Genomic DNA, 22,500 nt, shown 5'->3' with positions numbered 1-22,500 from the left:
TGTGGAACGTCTACCACTGTCTGCATTGTGGAACGTCTACCACTGTCTGCATTGTGGAACGTCTACCACTGTCTGCATTGTGGAACGTCTACCACTGTCTGCATTGTGGAACGTCTACCACTGTCTGTATTGTGGAACGTCTACCACTGTCTGGAATGTGGAACGTCTACCACTGTCTGGAATGTGGAACGTCTACCACTGTCTGGAATGTGGAACGTCTACCACTGTCTGGAATGTGGAACGTCTACCACTGTCTGGAATGTGGAACGTCTACCACTGTCTGTATTGTGGAACGTCTACCACTGTCTGTATTGTGGAACGTCTACCAATGTCTGTATTGTGGAACGTCTACCACTGTCTGTATTGTGGAACGTCTACCACTGTCTGGAATGTGGAACGTCTACCACTGTCTGGAATGTGGAACGTCTACCACTGTCTGGAATGTGGAACGTATACCACTGTCTGGAATGTGGAACGTCTACCACTGTCTGTATTGTGGAACGTCTACCACTGTCTGTATTGTGGAACGTCTACCAATGTCTGTATTGTGGAACGTCTACCACTGTCTGTATTGTGGAACGTCTACCACTGTCTGTATTGTGGAACGTCTACCACTGTCTGTATTGTGGAACGTCTACCACTGTCTGGAATGTCTACCACTGTCTGGAATGTGGAATTTCTACAACTGTCTGGAATGTCTACCACTGTCTGGAATGTGGAATGTCTACCACTGTCTGGAATGTCTACTACTGTCTGGAATGTGGAATGTCTACCACTGTCTGGAATGTCTACCACTGTCTGGAATGTCTACCACTGTCTGGAATGTGGAATGTCTACCACTGTCTGGAATGTCTACCACTGTCTGGAATGTCTACCACTGTCTGGAATGTCTACCACTGTCTGGAATGTGGAATGTCTACCACTGTCTGGAATGTCTACCACTGTCTGGAATGTGGAATGTCTACCACTGTCTGGAATGTCTACCACTGTCTGGAATGTGGAATGTCTACCACTGTCTGGAATGTCTACCACTGTCTGGAATGTGGAATGTCAACCACTGTCTGGAATGTCTACCACTGTCTGGAATGTCTACCACTGTCTGGAATGTGGAATGTCAACCACTGTTTGGAATGTCTACCACTGTCTGGAATGTCTACCACTGTCTGGAATGTGGAATGTCTACCACTGTCTGGAATGTCTACCACTGTCTGGAATCTGGAATGTCTACCACTGTCTGGAATCTGGAATGTCTACCACTGTCTGGAATGTAAAATTTTAGTTCTGTGTCGAACCCCAGGAAGGCTATCTAACCTGTGTTCTCTCTGTGCTCTCTCTCTCTCTCTCTGTGTTTCCAGGGAGCCAGAGAAACGAGGGAGTGAGAAGAAGCCTGCAGGCTCAGTGTCTCCCCCTGCTGGCAGTCCTGTCCCCTCCTCCACCACTACTCCCTCCTCCTCCATCCGTACAGCCTGCCTGCCCTACTCACCTGCCTTTAATGTGCTGCTACAGTGCCTGAAGATGGTACACACACCTACCTACCCACCTACCTACCTACCCACACACACCTAGCTACCTACCTACCTACCTACCTACCCACACACACACACCTAGCTACCTACCTACCCACACACACACACACACCTACCTACCTACACACACACCTACCTACCTACACACACACCTACCTACCCACACACACCTACCTACCCACACACACCTACCTACCCACCTACACACACCTACCTACCCACACACACCTACCTACCCACCTACACACACCTACCCACACACACACCTACCCACCTACACACACACACACACCTACCCACCTACACACACCTACCCACACACACACCTACCCACCTACACACACACACACACCTACCCACCTACACACACACACACACACCTACCTACCTACACACACACACCTACCTACCTACCTACCACACACACACCTACCCACACACACACCTACCCACACACACACCTACCTACACACACACCTACCTACACACACACACACACCTACCTACACACACACCTACCCACACACACACACCTACCCACACACACACACCTACCTACCACACACACCTACCTACCACACACACACCTACCTACCTACCACACACACACCTACCTACCACACACACACCTACCTACCACACACCTACCTACCTACCACACACACCTACCTACCTACCACACACACACACCTACCTACCACACACACACCTACCTACCACACACACACCTACCCACACACACACCTACCCACACCTACCTACCTACCACACACACACCTACCCACACCTACCTACCTACCTACCTACCTACCTACCTACAGACACACACAACTACCTACCTACCTACAGACACACACCTACATACCTACCTACCTACCTACCTACCTACCTACAGACACACACCTACATACCTACCTACCTACCTACCTACCTACAGAAACACACCTACCTACCTACCTACAGACACACACCTTCCTACCTACCTACAGACACACACCTACATACCTACCTACCTACCTACAGACACACACACACACACCTACCTACCTACACACACCTACCTACCTACACAAAATCAAATAAAACATTTTTTGTCACATGCGCTGAATACAACAGGTGTAGACCTTACAGTGAAATGCTTACTGACGAGCCCCTAACCAACAACGCAGTTGAAAAAATATGGATAAGAAATGAAAGTAACAAGTAATTAAAGAGCAGCAGTAAAATAACAATAGACTATATACAGGAGGTACAGAGTCAGTGTGCGGGGGCACCGGTTAGTCGAGGTAGTGAGGTAATATATACCGTAATTTCCAGACTATTGAGCGCACCTGAATATAAGCCGCACCCACTGAATTTAAATTTTTATTTTATTTTGAACATAAATAAGCCGCACATGTCTATAAGCCGCAGGTGCCTACCGGTACATTGAACCAAATGAACTTTACACAGGCTTTAACGAAACACGGCTTGTAACAAAAATAAATAGGCTTTAACGAAACACGGCTTGTAACAAAAAATAAAAAATTAGCAGTAAGCTTTAGTTGTCTTTTTGCACTGAGTCAATTCCTCACGCTGCTGTTTCCAACGTCTGATCATCAACTCATTAAGACCAAGCTCCCGTGCAGCAGCTCTATTTCCTTTTCCAACAGCCAGATCAATCGCCTTCAACTTGAAAGCTGCATCATATGCATTTCTCCGTGTCTTTGCCATGATGAGAATGACAAAATGACTACCGTAATCAGAATGATGGGAAGTTTGAGAGCGCTCGATTTAATCTAAACAGTAAACAAAAAAGTTGTTTGACCTTAACCCGTTCGGCAATTTCATTGGTCTAATGAAAGCTTCATGCCGCCAAAAAACTGAGCACGTCACAGAATGTTATTTTTTTTAAATTGTTTTTATTGAAAGCGGGAAAAATCCATATATTAGCCGCGTCATTGTTTAAGCCGCGATGTTCAAAGCGTGGGGAAAAAGTTGCGGCTTATAGTCCGGAAATTACGGTAGGTAGAGTTATTAAAGTGACTATGCATAGATGACGACAGAGAGTAGCAGCAGTGTAAAAGAGGGGGGGTGCAAATAGTTTGGGTTGCCATTTGATTAGGTGTTCAGGAGTCTTATGGTTTGGGGGTGGAAGCTGTTTAGAAGCCTCTTGGACCTAGACTTGGCGCTCCGGTACCGCTTGCTGTCTCCCTCCCTAACTCTGTTTCTCTGTGTCTCTCTGTCTGTCTCTCTCTGTGTCTCTCTGTCTCTCTCTCTCTCTCTGTGTTCCAGGAGACAGATTGGAAGGTGTTGAAGCTGGTACTAGAGAAGATGTCCTGGACCCTGCAGTATAAAGTCCTGCTGCTGTCCTCTCCCTGCAGCATAGACCAGCTCTGTTCTACACTCTGTTCTATGGTACACACTGTTACAGCTTTTGGGTTTTCCATTGATGTTTTTGAGGTTGGCTGTTAGGAGTATAGCTCTTTAGCAAGTAGGGCGCACCGATTGGTGTCACCTCCTTAAGTCAGTATGTGTTTCACCTGTGCTGGTTGCCGTCTCGTTAGAGGGAAGGGGTTTTCACCTGTGCTGGTTGCCGTCTCGTTAGAGGGAAGGGGTTTTCACCTGTGCTGGTTGCCGTCTCGTTAGAGGGAAGGGGTTTTCACCTGTGTTGGTTGCCGTCTCGTTAGAGGGAAGGGGTTTTCACCTGTGCTGGTTGCCGTCTCGTTAGAGGGAAGGGGTTTTCACCTGTGCTGGTTGCGCTCTCGTTAGAGGGAAGGGTTCACCTGTGCTGGTTGCCGTCTCGTTAGAGGGAAGGGGTTTCACCTGTGCTGGTTGCCGTCTCGTTAGAGGGAAGGGTTCACCTGTGCTGGTTGCCATCTCGTTAGAGGGAAGGGGTTTCACCTGTGCTGGTTGCCGTCTCGTTAGAGGGAAGGGTTCACCTGTGCTGGTTGCCGTCTCGTTAGAGGGAAGGGGTTTCACCTGTGTTGGCCCAGGTGCTATTTAACAGTGTCTGTCCCAGTGCTCCAGTGGTCTTGAGAGGTGGGAGCGCCTTTAGTGGGCGCTCTCTATTTAGATTCTCTAGACTAACCATCCTTGATCTGATCTGGTTTAGTGGGCGCTCTCTATTTAGATTCTCTAGACATACCATCCTTTATCTGATCTGGTTTAGTGGGCGCTCTCTATTTAGATTCTCTAGACTAACCATCCTTTATCTGATCTGGTTTAGTGGGCCCTCCCTATTTAGATTCTCTAGACTAACCATCCTTTATCTGATCTGGTTTAGTGGGCCCTCTCTATTTAGATTCTCTAGACATACCATCCTTTATCTGATCTGGTTTAGTGGGTGCTGATGGTGGCTGTCTTGTAGGTTCCAGTCGTTGTTGCTAGTCAACTCTGATGTGGACACCCCCAGGACTGTCTTTCACAACCCCTCCTGTTCTGGTTTGGTTGTCGGTGTTAGTTCCTCCTTCTGTTTGAGAGACATTATTTCAGTTTTCTTGCTGGGGAATGTAACAACACACACAGATGATTCACTTTGATCTTTCTCTGGTCCATCACTGACACTGTGGATTTGTGCCCATGTGTTTTTTTTTCTGTCTCTCTGTCTGTCTGTCTCGCTCTCTGTCTCTCTGTCTGTCTGTCTCGCTCTCTGTCTGTCTGTCTCGCTCTCTCTGTCTCGCTCTCTGTCTGTCTCGCTCTCTGTCTGTCTGTCTGTGTGTGTGTGTAGGTGACAGACCGTCTTATCTCAGAGCGTCTGAAGAAGACTCCAGATGGTTTCAGTCGTACTGATGTCCAGCTGGCTGTAGTGCCTGTTCTCACTGCTATCACATCATACCACAACTACCTAGAACAGGCCAGACAGGTACACACACACACACACACACACTGAAATATGCAATGAAAACATTGTTTTGATTAAGGTGAAGAGCGTATTTTCATTAGAAGCATTAGTCTACTTAGTAAATGTTTAAGTTCACAAGCAGACATGAACACATGAACACCTGCCAGTTGCAGCTAACTTGGTTAAAAGGGAAGAATGTCAGCTCTCTCCTGCTGTTAACTACATGTCTCAACTCCCAGTATTGAGGGAATAAATGTCGTTAGCAGTCGTTCATTTAGTCAACACCTCGCAACTGTTTTTCCACTTTAGACAGAGAATGTAACGATTTAATTTAGTTATATTATACATGTTTAGTTGTCCAGTGTGCTAGCTAGCCAGTGTGTTTACATTTTCATGAATTATCCATGAGGAAAAAGGCTTGTGGAAAAAGCAACTCTCTTGCGGCACTCATCGTTAAAGTCATAGTTCACTAAAATGAAATGGGACTTCATTATTTTTAACTTGTCTACTATTAGGCTACCGTAGAGGTTTAGAAGTGTAGTCCGCTTGTCTACTATTAGTCTACTGTAGAGGTTTAGAAGTGTAGTCCGCTTGTCTACTATTAGTCTACTATTAGGCTACTGTAGAGGTTTAGAAGTGTAGTCCACTTGTCTACTATTAGGCTACTGTAGAGGTTTAGAAGTGTAGTCCGCTTGTCTACTATTAGGCTACTGTAGAGGTTTAGAAGTGTAGTCCGCTTGTCTACTATTAGGCTACTGTAGAGGTTTAGAAGTGTAGTCCGCTTGTCTACTATTAGGCTACTGTAGAGGTTTAGAAGTGTAGTCCACTTGTCTACTATTAGTCTACTGTAGAGGTTTAGAAGTGTAGTCCGCTTGTCTACTATTAGGCTACTGTAGAGGTTTAGAAGTGTAGTCCGCTTGTCTACTATTAGTCTACTGTAGAGGTTTAGAAGTGTAGTCCACTTGTCTACTATTAGTCTACTATTAGTCTACTGTAGAGGTTTAGAAGTGTTGTTCACTTGTCTAATTTTAGGCTACTGTAGAGGTTTAGAAGTGTAGTCCGCTTGTCTACTATTAGGCTACTGTAGAGGTTTAGAAGTGTAGTCCGCTTGTCTACTATTAGGCTACTGTAGAGGTTTAGAAGTGTAGTCCGCTTGTCTACTATTAGGCTACTGTAGAGGTTTAGAAGTGTAGTCCACTTGTCTACTATTAGTCTACTGTAGAGGTTTAGAAGTGTAGTCCGCTTGTCTACTATTAGGCTACTGTAGAGGTTTAGAAGTGTAGTCCGCTTGTCTACTATTAGGCTACTGTAGAGGTTTAGAAGTGTAGTCCGCTTGTCTACTATTAGTCTACTGTAGAGGTTTAGAAGTGTAGTCCGCTTGTCTACTATTAGTCTACTGTAGAGGTTTAGAAGTGTAGTGATCCTCCACACGTCTCTTATCTCAGCAGGTTGGAGACGTGAGCACAGCCTATTCATCACGTTTCTGTGATGGACACATTTTCTTGGTCTATTCAATGTAGCTGTTTTTTAGGCTGGTAAAAGGTCTGAGTGGCTGCTGAATTTAAATCACTGGGAACTATGGCTGGTAAAAAGTGGCTGCTGAATTCAAATCACTGGGAACTATGGCTGGTAAATGCCGTGACCCCATGTTTGAGTGAAAGACAATTCCGTTAATGGATTCTGTGAGTGTAGGCCTAAGTAGAAATAAGACATTTGGGCAAGTGACCATAATCCTCGGGCAGGTATCTGCTCATAAATAACATCATCGTTGTTCTCTTCTCTCTTGCCATCCCTTCATCTCTCAGAGGGAGTTGGTTCAGTGTCTGGAGGCAGGGCTGATATACCGCTGTGCTAAGCAGTGTGTGGTTGCCCTGACAATGTGCACCGTGGAGATGCCTGACATCATGGTTAAACTCCTCCCCGCCCTCATCGTCAAGCTGACGCACATCTCGGCAACCGTCGCCATGGCGTCGCCCATGCTGGAATTCCTGTCCAGTGAGAACACACCCTAGTTTACACGCCCTGATAGATGGAAGCCAATCAGAGAACAGGATCTGTATATACAGGAAGTTAGATCAGCCGATGATTGTTTGAAGGATTCTTTGTATTTCACTTCCTAGTTCATGTTAGATAATGTTTACTTATGGGAAACACCCCTAATATACCTCACACAGTCATGTTATAAACTTTAGTGTCTTTACAGGGAAGATAACTTGTTCAGTTGTAGAATCAGTGACCCTATTACATCCTTACCTGTTGATGATGGTGCCACATGGCAAGGTTAGATTATGTCATGCTAACTGTGTGTGTGTGTGTGTGTGTGTGTGTGTTGTAGCTCTGGTGCGGCTGCCACATCTCTATGCTTACTTTGTAGCAGAGCAGTACGTCAGTGTGTTCGCCATCTCCCTGCCCTACACCAACCCCTCCAAGTGAGTACACGCGCGCACACACACGTGCAACACATATGTACGCACGCTCACACACACACGCTCTCTCACTCTCTGTTTCTCTCTCCCTCCCTCTCTCTACCCTTCTCTAACTCCCTCCCACTCCCTCTCTCTCTCCAGGTTTAACCAGTACATTGTGTCTCTCCAGGTTTAACCAGTACATTGAGTCTCTCCAGGTTTAACCAGTACATTGGGTCTCTCCAGGTTTAACCAGTACATTGGGTCTCTCCAGGTTTAACCAGTACATTGGGTCTCTCCAGGTTTAACCAGTACATTGGGTCTCTCCAGGTTTAACCAGTACATTGGGTCTCTCTCCAGGTTTAACCAGGACATTGTGTCTCTCTCCAGGTTTAACCAGGACATTGTGTCTCTCTCCAGGTTTAACCAGGACATTGTGTCTCTCTCCAGGTTTAACCAGGACATTGTGTCTCTCTCCAGGTTTAACCAGGACATTGTGTCTCTCTCCAGGTTTAACCAGGACATTGTGTCTCTCTCCAGGTTTAACCAGGACATTGTGTCTCTCTCCAGGTTTAACCAGGACATTGTGTCTCTCTCCAGGTTTAACCAGGACATTGTGTCTCTCTCCAGGTTTAACCAGGACATTGTGTCTCTCTCCAGGTTTAACCAGGACATTGTGTCTCTCTCCAGGTTTAACCAGGACATTGTGTCTCTCTCCAGGTTTAACCAGGACATTGTGTCTCTCTCCAGGTTTAACCAGGACATTGTGTCTCTCTCCAGGTTTAACCAGGACATTGTGTCTCTCTCCAGGTTTAACCAGTACATTGTGTCTCTCTCCAGGTTTAACCAGTACATTGTGTCGTTGGCTCACCATGTCATCTCCATGTGGTTTATCCGCTGCAGACTCACCTTCAGAAAGGACTTTGTGCAGTACATCACCAAGGTAGGTGTGTGTTCTCTGTGTTTACACGTGTGTAATAGTCTACCTGTTTCCTGAGTCATTTTCCTTGTAACCACTCTCTTCTCCTCTCTTCTCCTCTCTTCTCCTCTCTTCTCCTCTCTTCTCCTCTCTTCTCCTCTCTTCTCCTCTCTTCTCCTCTCTCCTCGCTCTCTCTCTCCTCTCTCTCTCCAGGGTCTGCGCTCTAATGCTCTGATGCCGTTTGATGACACCCAGGACACTCAGAGCAGCTTCCGTGCTCGCAGCACCAGCCTCAATGAGAGGCCCAAGAGGTACACACACACACACACACACACACACACACACACACACATGGCCGGGTCACATGACTGCTCATTGAAGATCTTGTGACCGCATGCCCGTACAGGAGGTTGGTGTTGTCAAGTTAACACAGGACTCAGCATGACTGTCGTTGTTGTGGTGTGATGGTTGTTTTGGTTTCCCACAGGTTGCTATGGTGATCATTTCAGTTTTGGTTGTTTGTTTTTTTGTTGGTAAATATTTTCTGTTGGTTGTTGTTGTCTCAACTCACGCACATTATTACCACAAGATACACAAAGGGGTAGAGAGAGGAGTGTTGCTCTTCCCTTTTCTCTTTCTCACTCTGTGTCTCTGTGTGTCATTGACGAACTGTCATCGTACACACTCTGTCTCTCTCCTCTCTTTCTCTCGAGATCAAAGGGTTTTCTCATCAGGGCAGCTGTTTGACTGCAATCTATTAAAGAGATGCTCAGAGAAATAATCCCCATTAAAATCATGTTATCAAATCTTATAATAAAAGCTAATAATTAAATCAGTCACACACGTGACTTCCTGAACCCCGTCCCACCTAAATCCTACCCCCTAGCCATAACCAGGCCACCCTAATGGCCCCTTGGAGTGTCAATCAAAATCCCCAGCTTCCCAGCTTGGAATTCTGTCACAATCAAGTCCTGACCTGACTGACATCGTCTAGAATCGCTCTTTTTTTAATTCTGTGAGCAAGTCGACTTATCCACCAATGTTGACCATGGACTTGGGGCCCAACCCCCCCCTCTCCCTTTTCCTCCCTTATTTCTTTGTGATTCTGAGGAGATTTAACTTTAACAGAAAATCTCCTCCACTCCCAATCGCTTCCCTTGCTTTTTCTGTGGTGACTGGGGAGAAGAGTAGCTTCTCTCTCCTTCTTTCTCCTCTCCTGCTTTCCCTCTCCTATTCTGTTGGCGCCCAAAATGTCACTTCCTGATTTTCTTTGTGCCCTCCATGGCAACGCCCATGCTCCCATAGTAACACGCACACTCCCATGTTAACTCTCAATAGCAACACATAATAACATTCTATTAATAGCATGTACTGACCCCCAGCCACCGTCCCAGACCCCCTAACCGTTACTGACCCCCAGCCACCCTCCCAGACCCCATAACCCTGTACTGACCCCCCCCTCCCAGACCCCCTAACCCTGTACTGACCACCCTCCCAGACCCCCTAACCGTTACTGACCCCCAGCCACCGTCCCAGATCCCCTAACCCTGTACTGACCCCCCCTCCCAGACCCCCTAACCCTGTACTGACCACCCTCCCAGACCCCCTAACCGTTACTGACCCCCAGCCACCGTCCCAGATCCCCTAACCCTGTACTGACCCCCCCCTCCCAGACACCCTAACCGTTACTGACCCCCAGCCACCGTCCCAGATCCCCTAACCCTGTACTGACCCCCCCTCCCAGACCCCCTAACCCTGTCCTGCTCCTGTGTATACTTACTCTATCTACTGTACCTCTGTAGGAGTTGGAGAGATGCATGTAAGGTCTAAAAACAGATCTAAGATAGCTATATAATAATAACCTGATCCTTTTACCAGGGTCCCTCTTCAGCTTGTAGCTACTTCCATAAAGTAACGTTTAAAAAAAACACAGCAGGTAGGGCATCATTAGAGTATTCTCACATTAAAGATGGGTTCTCCTGTAACTTCTCTCTAGTGGTTACAGAATCCGACTACGTCTTAGACTCAGATGGACAATGTGTCCTAGTATATAAGACCTCCGTTTGTAGTTAGACACTAGATGATGTTTTCATGATTTATTGGTTGTTGTGTTTTAGATCAGCCGTGCTCTGCTCCGACACCTACTTCATCCTACACATTCCTTTCAGTTGGTTCTATCATTTGTTGTTGATTTGGTTTTTAACCTCTTCCTTCCACCTTGTTGTGTTCATTGTTGGTTTATATTAACCCCCAGACCGTGGTGATCTCTTCAGTTGTGTTGATTTTAACCCCTCCTGCTCTGAGTCCATCCTCTATGACAGATCTCTGTGTCCCAAATGGCACCCTATTCACTTTTTAAGTGTGCTACTTTTGACCAATAGGGTAGTGCACTGTAGAGGGAATAGGTTGCCATTTTGGGACGCATCCTCAGTCATGGCAACGTCGGCTTCTCCTCTTACTGCTCAATGTGATGATGTCTCATTTTCTTTCAGGAATACTTTGTTTTTGTGTTTGTTGTGAAAAAGCTGTTTATTATCCTATTGCTTTTTATAGTTGTTCCTTCCTTCCTTTCTGATTTTTCTGTTCATAGTGTTCACTGCTGTTAATTTTCTCAACTTGTTTTTGTTTGTTTGTTTTTGTTTACTCTTTGGTTGATTTGACCCCCATCCCCTCCTCTGACTGGGTGCTGCGTTGTGGGTGTGGTTTCGGGGTGGGGTCGGTGACACCCTGGATCCCTCCATTGCTATTGGCACACTCTTCTGCTCATCCCCTGACCCTTTGACCTTCGTGTCCCACCCCCCTTGCCCCTCGCACATGTGACGTGTCTCCGTTGGTCACCTGGTGGTCGTTCGGGGCCGTTTCTGACGTGACGGGCGACATATCCTGATTTCTGTTTCCTGTTGGCCGTTACCTCTCTCCCCCCCGCCCTCTCCTCCCTCGCCCACCCCTACTCTGTCCCTCTTGCCAACACACAATCCCACCCACCCCCTTTCCCACACACGCCAACCTGCCCCCTACCCCCCACACCTTCCACCCTCCACTCCTGCCACATTGCCATGGTCCCAGTCTACGGGCAGCCAAAATGGCGAAGGCCCACCTCCAGCAGCAGCAGGCGTCAATGGCAGCGGGCGTAGCGGCGAGTACCGGCTCTCCCGTTAAAGAGCTGAGAGATCTGTCGGCCATGGACGCCTTCCGCTCCCGAAGCATCAGCGTCTCCGAGCACGCGGTGCGCAGGTAGAGAGCACTCTGGGTAACCAGGAAATAAAACCCAGAAAATAACATTTCTTGCTTCCGTTGGGGGTGGGGCTTGGTGGGGGGCGGGAGCCGTCGTCATAAGGACCGGTGGGCGGTTGCCAGAGAAACCTGGGTTGGGTGGCGGTGGCATGCTGGAGGAGGATGTGTTTATTGTTGAGTGTTTTTGGGCTGCAATTGTAATCTTTTTTATTTTTTTTACTACATTTGACTGATTTTGTTGCATGCGGTTTGTGCTTTGGAAAACATCTAGACTTCTGTCAATGTTTTTCTGTTAACCCTGTTTTGGCTTCTTTTATTTCTCTGATGCTTTAGTTTGTTCAGAATAGTTATTTTTGGTTGTGGTGTTTGCTGGGTTTTGCTGTGCTGACTGGATTTAATTTACCTGACTGACTGAATGGCTGGAGAAAAACATGGCCCTAGGCTCCAAGCAGTGTACTGAGACGACAAGACTGACAGCCACCGCTACCAATGATTGGCTTTTCCTCTACCCTGTGGGAGGGGACTATTGCGTTATGGGCCAATGAGAAGCCACGCTTACACACAACACATGCATTGCATGCTGCCTGTGTAGTTTTCTGTTGCGTTCCATTTGTTTGGCCCACAGACGCTCGAACAGTGTTCAGCTACCTCTGCTGATTTACAACCATCTGTCTGTTTGTGGGATGATGGGATTCGTTGATTATCTGAGTTACAAAATGATGGTAACTTTCCCAAAATTCCTGGATTTCCCGATCATTCCTTCCAGATTCAAGGAATATTCCAATTTGTATTTCTGGGAATTTTGGGGAAAGTTACCAGAATTATGCTACCCCTATTGATGACTGAGAGTGACTGGCTGAGAGTGACTGACTGAGTTGGGGGTTTTGTGGTGTCTGTCTCCAACTGACTCATTGACTCCTGCCATGCACCAATCACTACACACACTTACCTACCAGCTTGACTGGCTGACTGTGAGAGTGACTGACTGTGAGAGTGACTGACTGTGAGAGTGACTGACTGTGAGAGTGACTGACTGTGAGAGTGACTGAGAGAGTGACTGACTGTGAGAGTGAGACATTGCAGTTGGTGATGGTTAGATAATGTTTAGCATTTCTCTCTCTTCATCTGTGTATCTCAAACCCATAGGAGTCCATAGGTTGTGATTGAGCGGTCTGTCAGATAGGGAATTAGCTCAGCTGACACTCAACTAGTCAGCGCTCAAACACTAGCCAGTCTGTTTGTGCTGTCATGGTAACTCATCGTCATGCCAAACAATTTGTCTTGACAAACCCTAACCCTAACCCTCTATGGAGTTGGCAAGAGCACCAACAGATCTGGGACCAGGCTACTAAAGTACTAGTTCTAATCTAAATTGTCCAAAGGAGAGGGAAGAACAGATCTGGGACCAGGCTACTAAAGTACTAGTTCTAATCTAAATTGTCCAAAGGAGAGGGAAGAACAGATCTGGGACCAGGCTACTAAAGTACTAGTTCTAATCTAAATTGTCCCAAGGACAGGGAAGAACAGATCTGGGACCAGGCTACTAAAGTACTAGTTCTAATCTAAATTGTCCCAAGGACAGGGAAGAACAGATCTGGGACCAGGCTACTAAAGTATCAGGAGACGGAGGAAGAAGTACGTAGTTTACAAGGCCCTGTTATAATCTGTATAACTGTCAGTCCCCCTCCTGACCAGCAGGGTGCAGGAGACTATCACTAGACAGCCTGAGGAGCTTCCCCTTCCCACTGATCCAAGACCAGTTTTGTGTTTCCCCTGTAATGGTTAGGGATAGGATTGGGGCCAGTTGAGCTGATCCTAGGTCTGTGCCTATAAGAAAGTACAGTATTTGGGATTCCTCAAACAGAAGGTCTAACAGACTCGCCTCAGTGTGCAACTATGGCAACGTCTCACATGGCACACTGTTCCCTTCATAGTGCACTACCTTTGACCAGAGCCCTATGGGGTTGCCTATGGGCCTTGGTCAAAATTAGTGCACTACATAGGGAATGGGTTGCCATTTGGAACGTGACAACAGACTTAGTGCCTCAGCCGACTCCTACTAGCTACAGGTGTTCTGCCTCTCCTTTAGTCCGTACCTCTTAACTCCAAAGCAACAGGCAGACAGCTTGTTGCTGTTGTTGAAAATATTCAAAGCAACGTTCTTTTAGCTAATAAAGGTAAAGGCCTAAATGCTTTGGGCTCCAGGTATCATGCCAGGTTGTCTGTCCTTCAATGGAACACCTGTTTTAGTTTCACTTCAATACAACATAACATTTCTTCTTTATTTGTTTGAACACACACACACAGAGAGAGAGAGATATGTGGAAAAACACTATCGGACACAGCCACTGCTGCAATGCAGAACTATGTTGAAAGAGCTGTTGATGTGATGGCTGGCTGGATAAACGGATGATAGATTAACACTACGGCCGTGTCTCATTCCAAAAGGCTCGCTGCCTCCCTCTCCCTGCCTCCTCAAGAGGCAGTGTCCTTATGGATTGAGGCACAGCCCAGTAATAACAGATAAGAGACTGACACAGAACCCAACTGAATGGTGGATACCTTCCTCTCAGACTGTATGGAGTTATGCTTCAAGGGTTTTAGGGTACTGGAAATCACCACGTCCCAAATGGAACCCTATTTCTCATCCCTGGTCAAAAGTGGAACCCTATTTAGGGACTAGGTCTCCAGACTTGATCTAACACTAAACCATGTACTTAATGTTCAATGTGACCAGGTTAAGGTGATAATTGCGCCGTCATGTGCTCCCAAACGAGTACCTTAAGGACGGTACCGATCTGGTGACATAAGAGAAAGATATTCTTGATGGTTTTGTAGTCATGGCAGTCTGAATGGGTGTCCACCAGAGCAGCTGGGTCAGTGCCAGCAGGTCAAGGGTCAATTAAGGGTTGAACACTTTGCAGCACAACCCACTGTGCTGCTGGGTTGTGCTGGTCACAAGCTGGGACTTGGTCTGAGTTAGCGTTAGCATTAGCAAAAGCAATAGCATTAGCAGTAGCTATAGTGTTGGCAGTAGCTATAGTGTTAGTGATTGGTGTTAGCAGTAGTGATAGTGTTAGTGATTGGTGTTAGCAGTAGCTATAGTGTTGGCAGTAGTGATAGTGTTAGTGATTGGTGTTAGCAGTAGCTATAGTGTTAGTGATTGGTGTTAGCAGTAGTGATAGTGTTAGTGATTGGTGTTAGCAGTAGCTATAGTGTTGGCAGTAGTGATAGTGTTAGTGATTGGTGTTAGCAGTAGCTATAGTGTTAGTGATTGGTGTTAGCAGTAGTGATAGTGTTAGTGATTGGTGTTAGCAATAGCGATAGTGTTGGCAGTAGTGATTGGTGTTAGTGATTGGTGTTAGCAATAGCGATAGTGTTAGTGATTGGTGTTAGCAATAGCGATAGCATCAGCCATAACCTCTTGGGAGAGCGAGCTGCAGTGTCTATATGCTTTTGTCCAGAGGTGTCCTATGGGTCTTGGTCTAAAGCAGTGCTCTATATAGGGAATAGGATGCCATTTGGCACACAGACAAGACGTTTTTTATATTCTGTTACACAAGACGGACAGAACTGACGCAGGTAGAGGGAAAATAACTTCTAGAGGCATGAGCCACTTAGAGGAAGAAGAGGGAATGTTCCTCGTCTCCTTCTCTCGTCTCCTGCGTCACTCACACTTGTTCCTTCCTCTAAAGGGCTTAGGATGACAACCTATCATCCCCCCTTTCTTTTCATCCCTGCTACTGTCTCAGTGTGTGGGCTTGAAGGATGACATGTTTAAAGTCTTGGAGATTTAAACAGACAGGGAGGAAGACAGACAGGGAGGGAGACAGACAGACAGGCAGTTTGAATGATTTACATTAGTTTAAAACGCAGAGTCTTCTCAGTACCTAGTATATCATGTAGATGTGTGGACATAGAAGCTGAAAGTATCTGTGTTTAATCCAAAAGATGACTTCCTAACTACATTCTGTTGTAGTCTGGACGGTGTTTGTCTGAACTCTTGGTTCCTACATCCAACCTGTTCCCTGTAGTAAGGTCATTCCTGAAGACGGGTATAACTTGTCTCATTGACCTACAGAACTGTAGGTCAATGAGTAGCTGTGTGTTCTGTTTCCCCCTGGCAGGGGTTACCATGGTTACCGGGATGCCATGGGGGTCTCCAGGGAGGAATGCTGAAGGGAGATGTAGATCAGGTGACTGGGATATGACGGTAGACAGGTCACAGGTCACAGTTTCCCCGACCCTCAGTTCTGACAGCATGTTGTTCTAGTGTTCTCTCTCCTTCAACATAAAAGCTCCTGGTCTTCCTCTGTCTCTGACACCGGCTGTGCTTCCTGGGCCTTTGTAGAAGGGACACTCTGTCAGCAGTAAGCATAGCACTTCACGTTCACAGAGGGAACGGATGACAGATCAGTTACTTCTACCAAGTCCCGGCTCGTTTGTGTGTGTGGGAGAGACAGATTTGCTTATCTGTGTTGGCGTACATCAGCGGTGTACACCTGAGAGAGAGAGAGACAAGAGCCAGGCTATGTGTGTGAGAATGCAATGATGCGTGTGTGTGATTCTGAGCTTACGTGCGTGCGTGTGTGTGTTTTGTTTGGATCTTGCAAACTGTGTGTGTCAGTGGAGGCTGGTGAGGGGAGGATGGCTCATAATAATGACCGCAACGGAGTGGTTGTCATGGTATCATTTTTTTTAAATCATTTTTTTTCTTCGTGTTTGATTCCATTCACTCCATTCCAGCCGTCATTGAGCCGTCCTCCCCTCAGCAGCCTCCACTGGTGTATGTATGTGTCTCCCTCTCCCCTGTCTCTCTGACACCCTCTCTGGCACCCCCTGGCTGTAGGATGCACACCTCCAGCACCACGTGTAGTCTGGGTTCTTCTGATGAGAACCCCGTGAGCCAGGCAGACGATGGGTTAAGGACTGTCCACCTGGAGTTAACTGAGACCTGTCTGGACATGATGGCTAGATACGTCTTCTCCAACTTCTCAGCCCTGCCCAAGAGGTACGGACGGACGGGGTGTTGACCACGGGGGCTTTTCTGCTTTCATTAGGGAACTCGTGGGTCTTCACTCTAGTCTTCATTATTGACACAATCACAACGGGAAAAGGACACAAGGTTGTCTTCTATGATTATCAACTGCCATAAGCCTTCAGAACTAAGTGGCCTTGACCCCTGACCCTTAACCTTTGCCAGGTCTCCTATAGCAGAGTTCCTTCTGGCGGGGGGTCGCAGTATGACCTGGCTGGTGGGTAACAAGCTGATCACCATAACGACCAGCGGTGGGGTCAGGAGCCAGGCCCTACTGGGAATGGATATGGCTGAGAGGCTGGGAGGAGGGGGAGAGATGACCAGGTAACCACCCACACACACACACACACAGAGAGGCTGGGAGGAGGGGGAGAGATGACCAGGTAACCACCCACACACACACACACACACAGAGAGGCTGGGAGGAGGGGGAGAGATGACCAGGTAACCACCCACACACACACACACACACACACAGAGAGGCTGGGAGGAGGGGGAGAGATGACCAGGTAACCACCCACACACAGGGTAACCACCCACACACACACAGGGTAACCACCCACACACACACAGGGTAACCCATACACACAGGGTAACCCACACACACACAGGGTAACCCACACACACACAGGGTAACCCACACACACACAGGGTAACCCACACACACACGGTAACCCACACACACACACAGGGTAACCCACCCACACACACACAGGGTAACCCACACACACACAGGGTAACCCACACACACACAGGGTAACCCACCCACACACACACACAGGGTAACCCACCCACACACAGGGTAACCCACACACACACAGGGTAACCCACACACACACAGGGTAACCCACCCACACACACACACACGGTAACCCATACACACACGGTAACCCATACACACACACAGGGTAACCCATACACACACACAGGGTAACCCATACACACACACAGGGTAACCCATACACACACGGTAACCCATACACACACAGGGTAACCCATACACACACGGTAACCCATACACACACGGTAACCCATACACACACGGTAACCCATACACACACGGTAACCCATACACACACGGTAACCCATATATATAATATATGCATACACACACACACACTGTCCGTAATATCCGGTCTCTCTCCTGCCCCTGTAGGTCAGACCCCTCCCTTCACACCCGTCAGACCAAAGAGGCTCCGGCCAAACTGGAGTCCCAGTCCAGTCAACAGCTCAACAGAGCCTCACGCATCAGAGTACGATCCATGTCAGGTAGGAAGATGAGGAACTCTCTTTGTCTCTCTGTCTATCTCTCTCTATCCTTCTCTCTCTCTACTGTCATCAGAGTATGATCCATGTCAGGTAGGAAGATGAGGAACTCTCTTTGTCTCTCTGTCTATCACTCTCTATCCTTCTCTCTCTCTACTGTCATCAGAGTATGATCCATGTCAGGTAGGAAGATGAGGAACTCTCTTTGTCTCTCTGTCTATCACTCTCTATCCTTCTCTCTCTCTCTGTCATCAGAGTACGATCCATGTCAGGTAGGAAGAGGACATTCTCTCTATCTAGCTATCTAATCTATACACTACATGATCTAAAGTATGTGGACACCTACTCGTCGAACATCTCATTCCACATTCATGGGCATTAATATGGAGTTGGTCCCCCCTTTGCTGCTACAACAACCTCCTCTCTTCTGGGAAGGATTTCCACTAGATGTTGGAACATTGCTGCAGGGACTTGCTTCCATTCAGCCATGAGCATTAGGGAGGTCGGACACTGATGTTGGGCGATTAGGCCTGGCTCACAGTCGACGTTCTAATTCATCCTAAAGGTGTTCAATGGGGTTGAGGTCAGGGCTTTGTGCAGGCCAGTTAAGTTCTTCCACACCGACCTTGATAAACCATTTCTGCATGGATCTCGCTTTGTGCACGGGGGCATTGTCATGCTGAAACAGGAAAGGGCCTTCCCCATACTATTAACACAATGTTGGAAGCACAGAATTGTCTAGAATGTCATAGTATGCTGTAGCGTTAATATTTCTCTTCACTGGAACTAAGGGGCCTAGCCGGAACCATGAAAAACAGCCCCAGAACATTATTTTTCCTCCACCAAACTTTACAGTTGGCACTATGCATTGGGGGAAGGTAGCGTTTTCCTGGCATCCACCAAACCCAGATTCGTCCGTCGGACTGCCAGATTGTGAAGCGTGATTCATCAGAGAACGCGTTTCCACTGCTCCAGAGTCCAATGGTGGAGAGTTTGACACCACTCCAGCCAATGCTTGGCATTGCGCATAGGGATCTTAGACTTGTGTGCGGCTGCTCGGCCATGGAAACCCATTTCATGAAGCTCCCAACGAACAGTTGTTGTGCTGACCTTGAGGCAGTTTGGAACTCAGAAATGAGTGTTGCATCTGAGGACAGCACTCTGTGGTCCCGTTCTGTGAGCTTGTGTGGCACACCATTTCGCTTCTGAGACATTATTGCTCCTAGACATTTCCACTTCACAATAACAGCACTTACAGTTGACCGGTGCAGCTCAGCAGGGCAGAAATTTGACGAACTGACATGTTGGAAAGGTGGCATCTTATGACGGTGTCACGTAAGTCACTAAACTTTTCAGTAAAGTCATTCTACTGCCAATGTTTGTCTATGGAGATTACATGGCGGTGTGCTCGATTTTATAAACCTGTCAGCAACGGGTGTGGCTGAAATAGACACCCCTTCAGATCAGTGGATTCAGCTATCTCTCCTTCGGTCCATGTAAGGTAGGGATGGTGATATGTCACTCATTTCTCCTTCTCTCCGCCCGTTCCTTCTCCTTTGCCCCCCCCCAGGTGGTCATGCTCTCCGTGCAGGTCCAGCCCAGAGCCTCAGCCCCCTGGTCTCACCCTCTGAGGGGGGAGAGCTGTGTGGTGTCCCCCTCTCTCCCCCCTCCTCCTCCTCCGGACCCTGTCTGGATGGCCTGGGGCCCCCCTCTCCCTCCCCCTGTGCCCCCACTAAAGACCCCCTCAAAGACAAGCCCAGCCTGGCAGAGTTCCTGCCCATTCTGACCCAGGGATGGGCCGAAATCTTCATACGCAGACCCTCAGGTAAACACACACACATCTGTTGAATAACTTCCTCTTCATCTGTTTACACGCTGAAGATACAGACCATTTTAGATCATTTTCTCTTCCTCCTCTGACCTGACTAATTGATTGGTTCATTCCTGAGAGTCTTAGACATTGGGAGGGGGGGTTCTGAGCTGACATATGGAATGGTTTAAGATGTTCATAATGTGGACCATTTAGCTATTTGATAAATGTTAGGACCCTTTAGGTTTAAAACAATAATACTATTTGATAAAATGTTGATTGTGGCCTTTACTACTCAAGCCCAAACACGTTCAGATAAATGCACCGTCAAAAAATAAATCGCAAGAAACAAGGTTTTTAAGTGTCTGTCCTAAATCTAGGAGATATAAAAACAAATCTGGAAATACATATTATTTTTTGACATATATTTAACCTGTTTTTTTGGTTAGGCACAAATCTACCTTCATACTTCCATTCTTTTAAAAAACAACTGGTACGGGTTACCTTCAGACGAGTCCCGTGACACTTGTGGGGTCCTAGAGCAAAACGGAGAACATCATTGTGTTGGTGAGAATCTCCCCTTTCCACAGTGGAGCCCCAGTAGTTTGTAGCCCAAACGGTTTGGACGCTACAGAACAGAAGTTGGCACATTGTGGTACCTACTTCAGACGAGACTCCCCTTTCCACAGAGTGGTTTGTAGGTCAAACCGTTCTGCTTTTCCAGACGTTTACGTGAGAAGACCCATTTTAGCTTAACCTGTTGAGGACAGATGTTCCGCTAGCGGAACCCCTAGCCAACAGCCAATGGCATCGCACGGCGCGAAATACTAAACCAACTAAAATACCACAATTCAATTTTCTCAAACAATCAACTATTTTACACCATTTTAAAGACAAGACTCTCGTTAATCTAACCACATTGTCCGATTTCAAAAAGGCTTTACAGCGAAAGCAAAACATTAGATTATGTTATGAGAGTACATAGACACAAATAATCACACAGCCATTTTCCAAGCAAGCATATATGTCACATAAACCCAAACCACAGCTAAATGCAGCACTAACCTTTTGATGATCTTCATCAGATGACACTCCTAGGACATTATGTTATACAATACATGCATGTTTTGTTCAATCAAGTTCATATTTATATCAAAAACCAGCTTTTTACATTAGCATGTGATGTTCAGAACTAGCATACCCACCGAAAACTTCCGGTGAATTTACTAAATTACTCATGATAAACGTTGACAAAATACATAATTATTTTAAGAATTATAGATATAGAACTCCTTTATGCATTCGCGGTGTCCGATTTTAAAATGGCTTTTAAAAAGCACATTTTGTAATATTCTAAGTACATAGCTCGGCCATCACGGCTAGCTATTTTGACATCCGCCAACTTCGGGGTCACCTAAACTTAGAATTACTATTAGAAAAATTGGATTACCTTTGCTGTTCTTCGTCAGAATGCACTCCCAGGACTTCTACTTCAACAACAAATGTTGTTTTGGTTCCAAATAATCCATAGTTATATCCAAATACCTCCGTTTTGTTCGTGCGTTCAGGTCACTATCCGAAGGGTAACGCGTGAGCGCATTTCATGACCAAAAAATTCAAAATATTCCATTACCGTACTTAGAAGCATGTCAAACGCTGTTTAAAATAAATTTTTATGCTATTTTTCTCGTAAAATAGCGATAATATTCCAACCGGGCAACGTTGTATTCATTCAAATACTGAAAGAAAAACATGGCGAGTTCTCGTGACCGCGCATCTCCAGTCTCACTGTCCCCAGACTGACCACTTACAAACTCTGCTCCTATACTTTGCCCAGAGACAGCAGACACCCCATTCCACTTTCTGGTGGCTTTAGAGAGCCAATGGAAGCCTTAAAGTGTCACGTTACAGCACAGAGGCTGTAATGTCGATAGAGATGCAACAGAAGGAAAACAAATTGTCAGACAGGGCACTTCCTGTATGGAATCTTCTCAGGTTTTGGCCTGCCATATGAGTTCTGTTATACTCAGACACCATTCAAACAGTTTTAGAAACTTTAGAGTGTTTTCTATCCAAATATACTAATTATATGCATATTCTAGTTTCTGGGCAGGAGTAGTAACCAGATTAAATCGGGTACGTTTTTTATCCGGCTGTGAAAATACTGCCCCCTATCCCAAAGAAGTTAAACGGATGGATTTTGATGGGGGTTTTGTGATGTAACTTAGATTGACACACCGGGGCGTCAGTTGACTCCAGGGGATAATTGACTTCTCTCCATGTCCAGGTAACACCAGCTGGTTGATGTGTCTGGAGAATCCTCCCAGTCCCTTCTCCTCTGAGCTGGGTAACATGCCTCTCCAGGAGCTGTCCTCTGTCCTTATGGCCATGGAGGGGGTCAAGGAGCCCCCCACCCAGACCGCCAGCGCCCCCGCCAGCACAGCCACCCCTGCTACGACCCCCGTAGCCCTTAACCCCC

General features: G+C 46.8%; 1 protein-coding gene across 4 annotated transcripts in view; it reads left to right on the top strand.

Annotated features, from left to right (window-relative positions):
* tsc2 (TSC complex subunit 2) overlaps positions 1 to 22,500 on the top strand; it is a gene marked incomplete at its 3' end in the record, with an annotated part of 40,478 nt that extends 17,978 nt beyond the window's left edge. For 3 of the 4 annotated variants that reach the window (XM_029689889.1, XM_029689888.1, XM_029689887.1), the window contains 13 exon segments: positions 1,356 to 1,518; positions 3,801 to 3,923; positions 5,236 to 5,370; positions 7,155 to 7,344; positions 7,685 to 7,778; positions 8,595 to 8,697; positions 8,887 to 8,984; positions 11,740 to 11,907; positions 16,757 to 16,918; positions 17,111 to 17,269; positions 18,102 to 18,214; positions 19,782 to 20,036; positions 22,309 to 22,500. In XM_029689889.1, coding sequence (XP_029545749.1) covers positions 1,356 to 1,518; positions 3,801 to 3,923; positions 5,236 to 5,370; positions 7,155 to 7,344; positions 7,685 to 7,778; positions 8,595 to 8,697; positions 8,887 to 8,984; positions 11,740 to 11,907; positions 16,757 to 16,918; positions 17,111 to 17,269; positions 18,102 to 18,214; positions 19,782 to 20,036; positions 22,309 to 22,500 — 1,955 coding nt within the window. 4 annotated transcript variants of the gene reach the window in all.

Source organism: Salmo trutta, chromosome 14 (genome assembly GCF_901001165.1).
Source record: "Salmo trutta chromosome 14, fSalTru1.1, whole genome shotgun sequence".
Taxonomy (NCBI): domain Eukaryota; kingdom Metazoa; phylum Chordata; class Actinopteri; order Salmoniformes; family Salmonidae; genus Salmo; species Salmo trutta.
This window is presented reverse-complemented; position numbering and strand designations above follow the sequence as displayed.